The 13,248-nt window shown below is 45.5% G+C and overlaps 1 protein-coding gene across 4 annotated transcripts in view; it reads left to right on the top strand.

Annotated features, from left to right (window-relative positions):
- Window positions 1-13,248, top strand: part of LOC140719126 (transmembrane protein 184B-like) — a 96,274-nt gene that overhangs the window by 72,413 nt on the left and 10,613 nt on the right. For 3 of the 4 annotated variants that reach the window (XM_073033517.1, XM_073033518.1, XM_073033519.1), the window contains exons 7-9: window positions 2,811-2,980; window positions 9,128-9,322; window positions 10,320-10,340. In XM_073033517.1, coding sequence (XP_072889618.1) covers window positions 2,811-2,980; window positions 9,128-9,322; window positions 10,320-10,340 — 386 coding nt within the window. The remainder of the gene's footprint in view (window positions 1-2,810; window positions 2,981-9,127; window positions 9,323-10,319; window positions 10,341-13,248) is intronic. The other variant, XM_073033520.1, reaches the window with a different exon arrangement.

Below are 13,248 nucleotides of genomic sequence, written 5' to 3'. Positions count from 1 at the left end.
ATAGCCAATAATATCAAAGAGGATACCAAAAGTTTTTCCTGATATATAAAGAGTAAAAGAGAGGTGAGAGCAGTGTGCTGGAAGTTCGAGAGTGTCGAGGCAGAAGTGAGTGCAGTTGCTATTACTAGGGAAAAGGTGTTTGGGAAGCTGAAAGGTCTGAAGGTAGATAAATCCTCTGGACCAAGAAGACTGCACCCCAAGGTTCTGAAAGAGCCTGAACTGATTAAGGAGATATTTGGTAATGGTCTTTCAAGAGTCATTAGATTTTGGCATGGTTCTGGAGGACTGTAAGATTGCAAATGTCACTCCACTCTTCAAGAAGGGAGGGAAGCAGAAGAAAGGAAACTATAGGCCAGTTAGCTTGACCTCAGTGGTTCAGAAGATTTTGGATTCAATTGTTAAGGATGAGGTCTCAGTACTTGGAGACACATGGTAAAATAGCCCTTGAACAGCATGGTTTCTTTAAGGGAAAATCTTGCTTACCAAATCTGTTGGAATTTTTTGAAGAAATAAACAAGGTAAGAGCCCATAGGAAGCAGGAAAGATACAAGTGTGGATGGAGCATTGGCAGAAGGCAAAGAGCGGGAAAAAGGGAGCATTTTCTGGTTGGTTGCCGGTGACTGGTGGTGTTCTGCAGGCATCAGTTATATGTCAATGATTTCGATGATGGAATTGAGGGCTTTGTGGCCAGATTTGTAGACAATATAAAAATAGTGGAGGGAGCAGGGGCACTGCAGAAGGACTTGGACAGATTAGGAGAATGGGCAAACCTGTGGCAGATGGAATGCAGTATTGAGAAGTGTATGGTCATGCACTTAAGTAGAAGGAACAAAAGCATAGACTATATTCTAAATGGGGTGAAAATTCAAAAATCCAAGATACAAAGGGACTTTGGAGTCCTTGTGCAAGATTCCCTAAAGGTTAACTTGCAGATTGAGTTGATGGTGAGGAAGGCAAATGCAATGTTTGCATTCATTTCAAAAGGATTAGAATATAAAGACAAGGATGTAATGCTGAAGCTTTATAAGGCACTGGTGAGGCCTCACTTGGAATATTGTAGCAGTTTTGGGCCCCTTGTCTGAGAAAGGATGTGCTGACATTGGAGAGTGTCCAGAGGAGGTTCATGAGGATGATCCAGGAATGAAAGGGTTATTGTATGAGGAGCGTTTGATGACAGTAGGCCTGTACTTGCTAGAATTTAGAATAATGTGGTGAGATCACTTTGAAACCTATTGAATGTGTAAGGCCTAGATAAGAGTGGATGTGGAGAGGATGTTTCCTATGGGTGGAATTTGTTGCCACAATTCACAATTCACAATACACCCAATGACCTGTGTAGGCCAGGTCATTGGGTGTATTTAAGGCAAATGTTGATGGTGATAGTTTGTTGATTGGCATGAAGGGTTACGGGGAGAAGACAAGGAGATTGGGGCTGAGAAGGAAGTGATCATGGTGGAATGATGGAGCAGAATTCGATGGGCCAAATGGCCAAATTCTGCTCTGTGTCTTATGGTGTCTCTTAAAGTAAAGGTGAAGAGGAAGGAAATCCAGAGTTCAGGACCAATGAATTTTTTTTCTTGGGCATCAAAGGCTGATAAAGGTTTATAAAATTGAGAGACTATGATGGGGTAGACAGTTGGACCTGCCTGCACTGTTTGCGTTAGAAGAGGAGACAGCAGCTGGAAAGGTTGGCTCACCCTTCGAATGGAAACTGGCCACCCTCTGCTGCATTCAACACCACAAACCACTCCTACTGTTAACCTCATCTCAGCGTTATGTAGGTTCAGCTGATCTCCGAGTTAAACAGAGATGGGTTGTACAGTGGCGTGTGGGGAGTCTAGGACCAGAGGGCACAGCTTCAGAGCAGAAGGATACCCTTTTAGAACAGAGATGATGGGAAGTTTAGCCAGATGGTGGTGAATTTGTGGATTTCATTGCCGCAGATGGACGTGGAAGTGGATATATTTGAAGTGGAGGTCGATAGATTTTTGATTAGTCAGTGTGTCAAAGGTTACAGGGAGAAGGCAGGAGAATGGATTAAGAGAGAAATAGATCAGTTAGGATGAAATGACAGAGCAGATTTGTTAGGCTAAATGACCTGATTCTGCTCCTCTATCTTATGGTCAGGGTCTTTTACCCAGGGTGGAAATGTTGAATACCAGAGAGAGGGGTATTTAAAGGGGATGTGTGGATTGAGCTGCCGGGAGTGTTGCAGATGCGATAGTGATGGTCAGGAGGCTTTTAGATAAAAACCCGAATATGCAAGGGATGGAGGGATATAGATCATGTGCAGGCAGAAGGAGCTAGTTTAATCTGATGTCATGCTTGCCACAGATGTCATGGCCAAAGGGCTTGTATCCTGGCTGAAAGCATGATACCAGATTGTCTTTGTCACATGTGCCTCAAAACACACAGTGAAATGCGAAGCTTGCATCAACAGCCAACGCATTCCAAGATTGTGCTGTGGGGATTCAGCAAGTGTCACCATGTTCCCGGCACCAACATAGTATTCCCACAACTTCCTAATCCGTACCCCTATGAATATGGGAGGAAACCTGAGCACCCGGAGGAAATCCATGTTGTCACAGGAAATATGTACAAACCCCGTACAGACCGCAGTGGGAATTTAGTCCTGTAAAGTGTTTGCTTAACTACTACGTATCTTGCTGAGTCTACAATGATTATTTGGGGATGAGTAGGAGGCTAGAATACAGAAACTAGGATATGATTGTGTGGATAATTAGGGTAATGAGATTGCAGTTTGTCTTGTTTTGGGACTAGGTTAAATCTGTTTCCCTCTCCACCCCCAGCGTTGCCAGTGGCTACCTCTACGTTATGATCATCTACAACATCTCCGTCAGCCTCTCGCTCTACGCACTGTTCCTCTTCTACTTTGCCACAAGGGAGCTCCTGAGCCCCTACAGCCCCGTGCTCAAGTTCTTCATGGTGAAATCCGTCATCTTCCTTTCCTTCTGGCAGGGTGAGTGCACACGTTGCTGTCTTCGGTGAGCATGGTTATGGTACTGCGGGACTTGGCGATAGAGGGGAGTGGGTCCTGTTATGTTGGTTTCAAATGGATCACTCTGGCCATTGTGCTGTCTTTCTGGGTCCCGTCCCCCCCCACTCCCATACCTTCCGCGTTTCCCATTAACATCTCAACAGAAAACGTTGGAAGGAGTAATTTATAGGAAATAGGATTTGACAGATCACAGGTGCATGTTAGTTGGTTGGCATCTGTCTGTCTTGAAGGACAGTGGGTGCTGATCATCATTGTTGCAAGCCTGGGCGAAAGGTGTGGAGATCCTGAGATACCCAATTGTTAAGATCCCCCTCTCGGCCTCACCAGTGTAGTCCAAAGGAAAGCTTATGAAGCGATACGTTTGGCTGCAGGAGTGCCGGAAGGACATTCAGTGACGTCCAGTCGCCTTCGGCTCTCCTCTCAGGATTTGCTGTTTGGGTTTATTCCCGTACCCTTTGTGTGTGTGTGTGTGTGTGTGTGTGTGTGTGTGTGTGTCTCTCTCTCTCTCTCCCCTCCTCCCTCCCCCTCCCCCTCCCCCTCCCCCTCCCTCTCTCTCCCCCCCCCTCGGCTATTTACCCATAGATGGAGATCTCCATCATACAACAGGGTTAATACAGTATTAGGCAGAGTATAATCTACATGTAGGCTGTAAAATTTCAGAATGATCGATCTGGATGGCATGCAAATTTATTTTATCAGCGATACATTACAGTAACTGGCCCTTCTGGCCCAAGGAGCCACCCATGTGACCACTTAACCTACAAACAATATCTTTGGGAGGTGAGAGGAGCATCTTGACAAAAACTACACAATCAGACAGACATACTTTATTGATCCCAAGGGAAATTGGGTTTCGTTACAGTCGCACCAACCAAGAATAGTGTAGAAATACAGCAATATAAAACCATAAATAATTAAATAATAATAAGTAAATTATGCCAAGTGGAAATAAGTCCAGGACCAGCCTATTGGCTCAGGGTGTCTGACACTCCGAGGGAGGAGTTGTAAAGTGTGATGGCCACAAGTAGGAATGACTTCCTATGACGCTCAGTGTTGCATCTCGGTGGAATGAGTCTCTGGCTGAATGTACTGTGCCTAACCAGTACATTGCGGAGTGGATTGGAGACATTGTCCAAGATGGCATGCAACTTGGACAGCATCCTCTTTTCAGACACCACCGTCAGAGAGTCCAGTTCCACCCCCACAACATCACTGGCCTTACAAATGAGTTTGTTGATTCTGTTGGTGTCTGCTACCCTCAGCCTGCTGCCCCAGCACACAACAGCAAACATGATAGCACTGGCAACCACAGACTCAGAACATCCTCAGCATTGTCCGGCAGATGTTAAAGGACCTCAGTCTCCACAGGAAGTAGAGACAGCTGTGACCCTTCTTGTAGACAGCCTCAGTGTTCTTTGACCGGTCCAGTTTATTGTCAATTCGTATCCGCAGGTATTTGTAATCCTCCACCATGTCCACACTGACCCCTTGGATGGAAACAGGTGTCACCGGTCCCTTAGCCCTTCTCAGGTCCACCACCAGCTCCTTAGTCGCGGGGAGAACATGCAAACTCCTTGCAGACAGCGGTCTCACTGTAGTTGCAATTGCGTTAAGCTGACTGCTACATTACCATGCCACCGCGTATCTCAGTGCATGTGACAATAATAAGCCAATCAAAGTCCAGGAGGCTGAAGATCAGCCATAATCCTGAATGACAGATAAACAGTTTGCTGAAGTGAAAGATGTTCATAGAGTGTATTTGAGACTCTGTTCCTGATTATTGTGTTTAGGAACCAACTGTGGGGTGAAGTGCCTATTTTGAATCGTGTTTTGTGCGATGAGAAAGGCTTGGTCTGTAATCTTGAGGGGCCTTCTGGGAAAGACTGACCACAATGTGACAAATTTATTGTTGGGAAGTGATGTGGTTCAGTGCCGAGGACTGGCTCCTGATAAGCCATTGTGGGCTGAATAAAGGAAAATTTCTTCACTCGTAGGGCATGGCGGATTCTTCATTTATCTACCCTGAGACCTGTGGAGGCTGTGTCATATTCATTAAACAATGGATCAGCAGATTAGTATGCATTTCAGAGAATCAAGCAATATGGGGATTAAAAGAAATTAAAGATTAACTTTATTTGTTACATGCACAGTGAAATGTATCGTTTGCATCAATGACTAGTTTGACTGTTGTGCTGGGGGCCGCTGTAAGTGTTGCCACATTTCTAGTACCGATGTAGCATACCGCGTGTTACCAACCCTAACCATAAGTCTTTGGAATATGGGAGGAAAATGGTTACGGGGAGAAGGTACAGACAGCGGTGGGAATTTAAGCCGAATAGAGATCGCTGGTGCTGTAAAGCTTTGTGCTAATCAGTACGCTATCATGACGCCCAGAAAGTGCAGGGAGATAGTACTATTTGTGTACTATTACTATTTGTGCTGTACTATTCTATGTTCTATAGTGCAAAGGTAGAAAACGAGCCTTGGTCCTGAATGGTGTGGTTAATTACTCATTTATTGTCAGAGGTACTGAGATACAGTGGGGAAAACTTGTCTTGCATACTGTTCATACAGATCAGATAATTACACAGTGCACCGAGGTAGGGCAAGGTAAAACAATAACAGAATACAGAATAAAGTGTAACGGCTACAAAGAAATGTGGAGGGTTATACAGGAAGGGTTAGATTGATCTTAGAGTAGGTTAAAAGTTTAACAAACATCATGGGCTGAAGGGCCTGTACTGTGCTGTAATGTTCTTTAAGTGGCTTCAGCTTTGCTGATAAAACTATTAGGTGGCATCTTATCAAAAGTCTTCTGGAAGCCCATCAACCCCTTTACACTCACTAACTCTGTTACCCCTTCAGAAAATCTCTATCAGATTGAGCATAATTTGCCCAAAGAACGGGTGCTGGTCTTTCATAACTAATCCACTTTGCACACGTGACTATTAATCCCATCCCTGATCAAGGGTTCTAAGAGCTCTCCCACCATTGAACTTGAGATGAGTGTTTTGCGTGGTTTATTATTGTCACATGTACCAAGATACAGTGAAAGGCTCGACTTACTCATACAGATCATATCACAGTGCAATGAGGTAGAACAAGGCCATTTCCCGCACATCTGCCCTCACCCCATCTGCCCGCCACCCCACTCGGGATAGGGTTCCCCTTGTCCTAACCTACCACCCCACCAGCCTCCAGGTCCAACGTATAATTCTCCGTAACTTCCGCCACCTCCAACGGGATCCCACTACCAAACACATTTTTCCCTCCCCCCCCCCCCCTTTCTGCTTTTCTCAGGGATCGCTCCCTACGCGACTCCCTTGTCCACTCGTTTCTCCCCCCCATCCCTTCCCACTGATCTCCCTCCTGGCACTTGTCCTTGTAAGCGGAACAAGTGCTACACCTGCCCTTGCACTTCCTCCCTCACCACCATTCAGGGCCCCAGACAGTCCTTCCAGGTGAGGCGACACTTCACCTGTGAGTCGGCTGGTGTGGTATACTGTGTCCGGTGCTCCCGGTGTGGCCTTTTATATATTGGTGAGACCCGACGCAGACTGGGAGACCGTTTCGCTAAACACCTACGCTCGGTCCGCCAGAGAAAGCAGGATCTCCCAGTGGCCACACATTTTAATTCCACGTCCCATTCTCTATTGGGTATATTTAAAGCAGAGGTTGATAGGTTCTAGATTAATAAGCATGTAAAAGGTTAAAGTGAGAAGGCAAAAGAATGGAGTAATGGGACTGAGAGGGATAATAAATCAGCCATGATGGAATGGCAGAGCAGACTCGATGGGCTGAAAGGCCTAAATCTGTTCCTAGGTCTTGTGGTCTATCAACAAATTTAAGGTCTAATGTTCTGTCCAGTTTGGACTGGGCACCTTATAACAGATCTGCAGCTTCAAAGTGCCAGAGCCCTGGAGGGCAACATAATTGGGAGAAATGTACATTATTCATGACCACCAACTTGAGTTGGGGTTTTGATTTAAGAGGCTAGTCTGACGTGATGATGTTATTATGTAAATGGTTTTTAGCGCTTTGTTGTGTAGGTTTTTCCAGTTCAATAAACCATGTTATGGGTTTAGTTAAACATAAAAACCCCTTATTTTGTTTTATTTGCGGAAAGCCTACAGACCCAGCTTCAACTCTGACCTCCGGCGCTGTCTGTGTGGAGTTTGTTTTCTCTGTGAGGAATGTTTAAAAAAAATGCACACAGACAGTGCACACAGAAAGTTGAACCTTTCAGGCTATGGATATGGTGGTTGATGCCCAAACTGGGGTTGCTCCAGCTTCCTCCCACATCCTAAAGATATGTGGGTGGTTAGGTTATATTGTGAGTGTAAGTTGCCTCTCGTGTACAGACTCGATGGGCCCAAGTGCTTATCTTCGTGTTGTTTGGCTCTGCAACCTTGTGATTTAATTAGCCTGAAGGATTCACTGAGTGATGGGTGCCAGGCTGCAGAGTGTAGCTGCAAGTGCCCTCTGCTGTTGGGGAGCTGAAATGCAACTAGGGGACTCAATAAATATTTAATTCTGGGAATAGCTTCCTAAAGGTTAGGTCAGGCAGATAATAATTGGTTTAGAATTGGTTCCTTCTCTGAAGATGGTAGCCTAGCAGGCAAGCTAACTGCATTGGCATCCAGAGGTACGGACAAAAGAATTCTGAATCTCCCAGTGGCTTCCTCAGATCGTAAATTCAAATGAATGCAATAGGAATCAAAAGACAGATTCAAGTGGCAATCACAAGACCACTATATAACTGTAAATAGATGATTCACTGCCCTGGGATTATTGGCTGGGTTTTAATTGCATTTCAGTAATTTCGTGGCCCAGTTGCGTAGAATTTTTTTCCATCGTAATTATTTAATTCCCGTCCCTACTCTGACATGTTGAGCTATGGCCACCTCTAATGCTGCAATTCTGTCTGGGTAGCCTCAAACCTGATGGTGTGAACATCGATTTTTGCCAAATTCTGGCAATTTCTCCCCTCTTTTTTTTTCCTATTCCTCATTCAGGTTGCCCTCTCAACTGTTCTCATATGCCCCTCACCTGTCTCTGATTCCATTTCTCTTCTTCATTTTGCTTTGGTCCACTCTCCTCTCCTATTAGATTCTTTCTTTCTTCAGCCCTGTATATATTCCACCCATCACCTCACAGCTGCTCAATTCACCTCCCTCCCAGACACCTTCCCTCTCACCTGGGCTCACATATCACCTGCCAGCTTGGTTTCCTCACCACCTTATTCTGGCTTCTGCCCCCTTCCTTTCTAGTCCTGACGAAGGGTCTCGGCCTGAAACATCAACTGTTTATTCCTCTCTACAGATACCTGCTGAGTTCCTCCAGCATTTTATGTGTGCTGCTCAAGATTTCCAGAATTTGCAGAATCTTTTGTATCACTTTAATTCTCTAGCTGCCCTTGTGTGATTTGAACCCATGATCCCAGATGATTTAGCCAGGACTGTAAATGATGGTCTGGTAATTTAACTATTGTGTTACTGAGTGCTGTCTCCTCTTTCCCCTCTCAGTCACCCTTTGACCAATTTCGTTACTGCTTACATCTACGGGGATGTTTGAAGAGAAATTCTATTGGTCATTTGCAGCTCCCCATGTCCGATCCCACCCAAAGTTAAGTTTATTGTCTGTGTACATACATGGACTTCTACAGGTGCAAGGAGAAACTTGCTTGCAGAAGCATCACAAGCATAGCATCGGATAAGCAGCATTCCCATTTAAAAAAAACATCTTAAACACTATTTTAAAAGAAAACATAAAGTGCATTGTTGCCCTACTGAGATAGTGATAGGGTCATGCAGGTTGGTCCAAGAACTGATTGGTTGAAGGGAAGTAGCTATTGCTGAACCTGGTGTGAGATTTCTGGCTTCTGTATCTCCTGCCCAGTGGGAGTTGCAAGAAGATAGCACAGCCTGGATAATGAAGATCTGTAGTGGATGTTGCTTTCTTCAGGCAGAGCCTCCTTCAGGTACTTTTATGGTGGGGAGAGTCAAGCTGGTGATGTACTGGGTTGAGTCTATTTCCCTCTTGCGTTTCTGCCCTCTCCGTCCCTTGCATTAGTAGGTGTGCTGACCTTTCATTTCCTCCTCCCATCAGGAATGTTGTTGGCTATTCTGGAAAAGTGCGGAGCCATCCCCAAGATCGCAGCGGCCGACGTCTACGTGGGTGAGGGGACAGTTGCTGCAGGCTACCAGAACTTCATCATCTGCATCGAGATGTTCTTTGCTGCCATTGCTCTGCGCTACGCCTTTACATCCAAGGTCTACAGAGACAAGCGAGTGGACTCACAAGGTAAATGTAACCAAAGGAATTCAGCAAGTGATGGCCCTACTCTGGGTGGCCAAGAGGATATCGTTGGTGAATAACATTTAGGCAAAACCCATCGACTGAGAGAAGGATACTTAAGGTGGCTGGGTTTCTCATCTGTCCATCACTGGTGGTTCAACCAGCCCTCAGTGACTTGGTCAGATACTTGGTGTCAGAGTCAACTCTGAGGCGAGGCCACATGGCTCCTGAGAAACTTGTCTCCACCCATTGCTCAGAGGGAGGGAGACAAGGAAAGAGGATGTGGGTTCAAACTTGCTTCTGGGAGATGTGCAAGATGAAAGTGGGCAAAGGTAGAGTTCGCAGCCAGCTTCTTACTCACAGGGTGGAAATGGCTGACAACAGAGGGCATTTAAGGTGATTGAAGGAAATTATGGGGATTGTTGGAGGTAAATTCTTTACATGGAGTGGTGGGTGCATGAAACACCCTGCCAGGGGTGGTGGTAGAGACAGGTACATTAGGGAGATTTGACAGACTCTTAGTTACATGAATGAAATAAAATTGGAGAGCTATGTGGGAGGGAAGGGTTAAATTGATCTTGGAGGTTAAAAGGTCAGTACAACATCATGGGCCAAAGGGCCTGTAATATGCTATACTGTTCTATGAAAGTGTGGAGATGTGGAGTCCTGAGTTTTACCGGTGCCTCCAGAGGACAGGCAGTCTCTGTAAATACAACTCACAAGTTGTTGGATTTGTCTGTCTTGATCCTACCTGTTAGACTCCCCCTGGCTGTCCTAGTACTGCCCCCTAGAGTTACCCAGTTATAACAAAGGGCCACCAGGGAGGTCCATTACCTCATCTCCTTGTGCAATACTACATTTATGATTGAGCAAAGGCAGGTATACTGTGGAATCGTTCTTGTACTTTCATAACCGGTGCTGTTTACAGGGGCAGGGGACCTTTCTCTCACCCTCTCTCACTCTATCTTTCTGTCTCCTTCTGCCAATCTTTCACCTTGGATAGTCCTGGCGTACGGGCCCTACGGTAGGCAGAATTTAACTTTTTATTCTCTGTGCTGCTGTTGAACTCTGCTCTGTGAATGTCCCATGTTCTGTTTGGGGCCCCCTATCTAAGAAAGGATGTGCTGGCGTTGGAGAGGGTTCAAATGAGTTTTGTGAGAATGAAAGGGTTAATCAGTGAGAAGTGTTCAGGATCAGTTTATTATCATACGTTGTGAAATTTGCGGTTTTGTGGCAGCAGTACAACGCAATACATAAACTCTACTATAAATTACAATAAGAAAGTTTGTCCTGGAAAGTGGCATCACAGGTAATTCCCATTTTCCTTTCGGGTTTCCAGCATGTGGAATTTTTGAATTTTCTGTTCAGGAATTGTTTTTTAAAGTAAAGCACAGTTGAATCTCCCTTCAGAGACCTTTCTCCAAAGGAAGCACCCACCATTTGAAAAGAACAGATTGCACCAGGAATTAGTTTTACTTGAGACAATAAAAAGGAGCATGGTGTAGGCAGAGTGGCCATTGTTGGAGTGGGCCAGTGTTAGAGGCATCCTTAGCCTCTGCCTGTTGCGCCTGAGCCTCCCACTCTGAGTCATTTGTTACAGTTGATTTTTGACTGTGGAACTTAGGCTTGAGAAGTTAGAGCCAAAACTATAACAAGCTTAATGAGAAGAGGGCGAGTGAGTGACTTAGGTGAGTATGAAACTTAAAGGTTTCAGAGAGAAGGCGCAGGTAAGCTTTATTTTATTATCTGTAAATCCTTAGTCCTTTATTCAGTGTAGGCAGGATGGTAGTTAGGGCAGTGGAATACTCCTGTAAGGTGTGAGATCTCAGTGTTCCTGACAGTTACCCTGATGACTGCATCTGCAGGACGTACACCTAACTGACAAGGAACTGGAGTTGAAAGTACTGGAGGACCACCCAGGAAGCTGGAAATCTCCTTGATGTAACTTCTCCTGAGGTGGTTACACCCAAAGCACAGGTTTCAGATAGTAGTTGGGTGACCACCAGAAGTAGGGAGAGTAAGCAGTTCCCATGTGACCATTTCCCTCAGCAACAAGTATACCCCCTTGGATACTGCTGAGGGTCTGGCCTGTTAAGGCACAGCAGCAGCAACCAGGCCAGTGGTGCTGTGTCCGGCTCTGAGGCTCGGCAGAGAAAGGTAGAGTCAGGCAGAGCGATAGTGATAGACTTCATTGTTATGGGTTTCTCAGAGAAGCCAGGATAGCGTGTTGCCTCCCTGGTCCTGGGGTCTAGAAGGTCTCAGAGTAGCTGAAGAATATTCTGAAGGGGGAAGGTGAGCAGCCAGAGGTCATAGTGCACATTGGCACCAATAACATGGGTAGAAAGGGGGAAAGGGGTCCTACGCAGAGAGTGAAGGGAGTTAGGAAAAAAAGCTGAAGAAGAGGACCTCCCAAGTAATCTCTGCATTACTTCCAGTATCACATGCTAATCAGGCCAGGAATAGAATGATAGTACAGATGAATGAGTGGCTGAGGAATGGTGCAGGGGGCAGGGTTTCAGGTTCTTGGATCATTGGAACCTCTTCTGGGGCAGGAGTGACTTGTACAAGAGGAACAGGTTGCACCTAAACTTATTCTGGTAAGGAGGTTCACTAATGCTGCTCTGGAAAGTTTAAGCAGGGGTGTGGGAATCGGAGCACCAGATCAGAAAGTGGATGGAGAGGAAACTAGATGTCAAAGTAATAGATACGATGGGACAGTTAGTTTGAAGTGTGTGTATTTTAATGCTAGGAGTGTAATGTGTAAAGGGGCATGGATCAGTACATCGAACTACGATGTCGTGGCCATTAAAGAGACTTGGTTGAGAGAGGGACAGGAGTGGGTGCTTATTGTTCCAGTGTGTTTGATCTTTTAGAAAAGATAGAGAGGGAGGCATGGTAGCATAGTGGTTTCCACATTGTTTTACAGTACAGGCAATCCAGGTTCAGTTCTCACCACTGCCTGTAAGGAATTTGTATGTTCTCCTCGTGACTACGCGGGTTTCCTCTGTGTGCTTCGACTTCCTCCCACAGTCCAAAGACCTACCAATTGATAGATTGATTGGTCATTGTAAATTCTCCTGTGATGAAGCTAGGGTCAAACCAGGGGATTGCTGGGCAGTGTAGCTTGGAGGCCCAGAAGGGCTCACTCTGTGCTACATCTCAATAAATAAAGAAAGGGGATACACAACTAATCAGGGACAATATCTCTGCTACACTCAGAGGGGGCATAATGGAGGGCTCGCCCACTGAGTCTATGTGGGTAGAACTCAAAATAGGAAGGGTGCCATCACTCTGGGATTGTAATACCTTCCCAAAGGCCACTGGAACATTGAGGGACGGATATGCAGGCTGAATAAGGAAAGGTGTATAAACAATAGGGTCGTTGTCGTGGGAGCCTTCAAAGTCCCTAATATAAACTATTTAAAGCAAGAGGGCTAGATGGCCGAATTTCTTGGGTGCATCCAAGAAAGTCAACAAAAGGATGGTTTGTTCTGGATCTAGCGCTGGGTAATGAGCCTAGCAGGTGAGCAGCTTTTCAGTGGGTGAGCAATTGGGGAACAGTAAGATGGTTATAGACGAGGATAAGTATGGACCTTGCGGGAGAGTCAGGAGCAGGTAGAAGTGTAAATGGGTGCTTAATGGTCACTGCAGACGAGATGGGCCAAAATGCTTGTTTCTGTCACTCTGTTAAGGACTCTACACGCATTGAGAACTGGGGTGAGGAGAGATCAACTTCACCCTGCAGTAATGTTCCCTCTAATTTGTAATGGCCAGTGTGCACAAAAATCTTGTGCTGTTCAATTTTTCACCCAATGATAACGTGTGCACTGAATCTTATATATGGAGGTATTCATTTTGACAGCTAGCAAAACACTGCCAGTACAAACTTTGACCTCCTCTGGGTTTGATCATTTTTGCACCTCTTCATCTGC

Source organism: Hemitrygon akajei, chromosome 31 (assembly GCF_048418815.1).
Source record: "Hemitrygon akajei chromosome 31, sHemAka1.3, whole genome shotgun sequence".
NCBI lineage: Eukaryota > Metazoa > Chordata > Chondrichthyes > Myliobatiformes > Dasyatidae > Hemitrygon > Hemitrygon akajei.
This window is presented reverse-complemented; position numbering and strand designations above follow the sequence as displayed.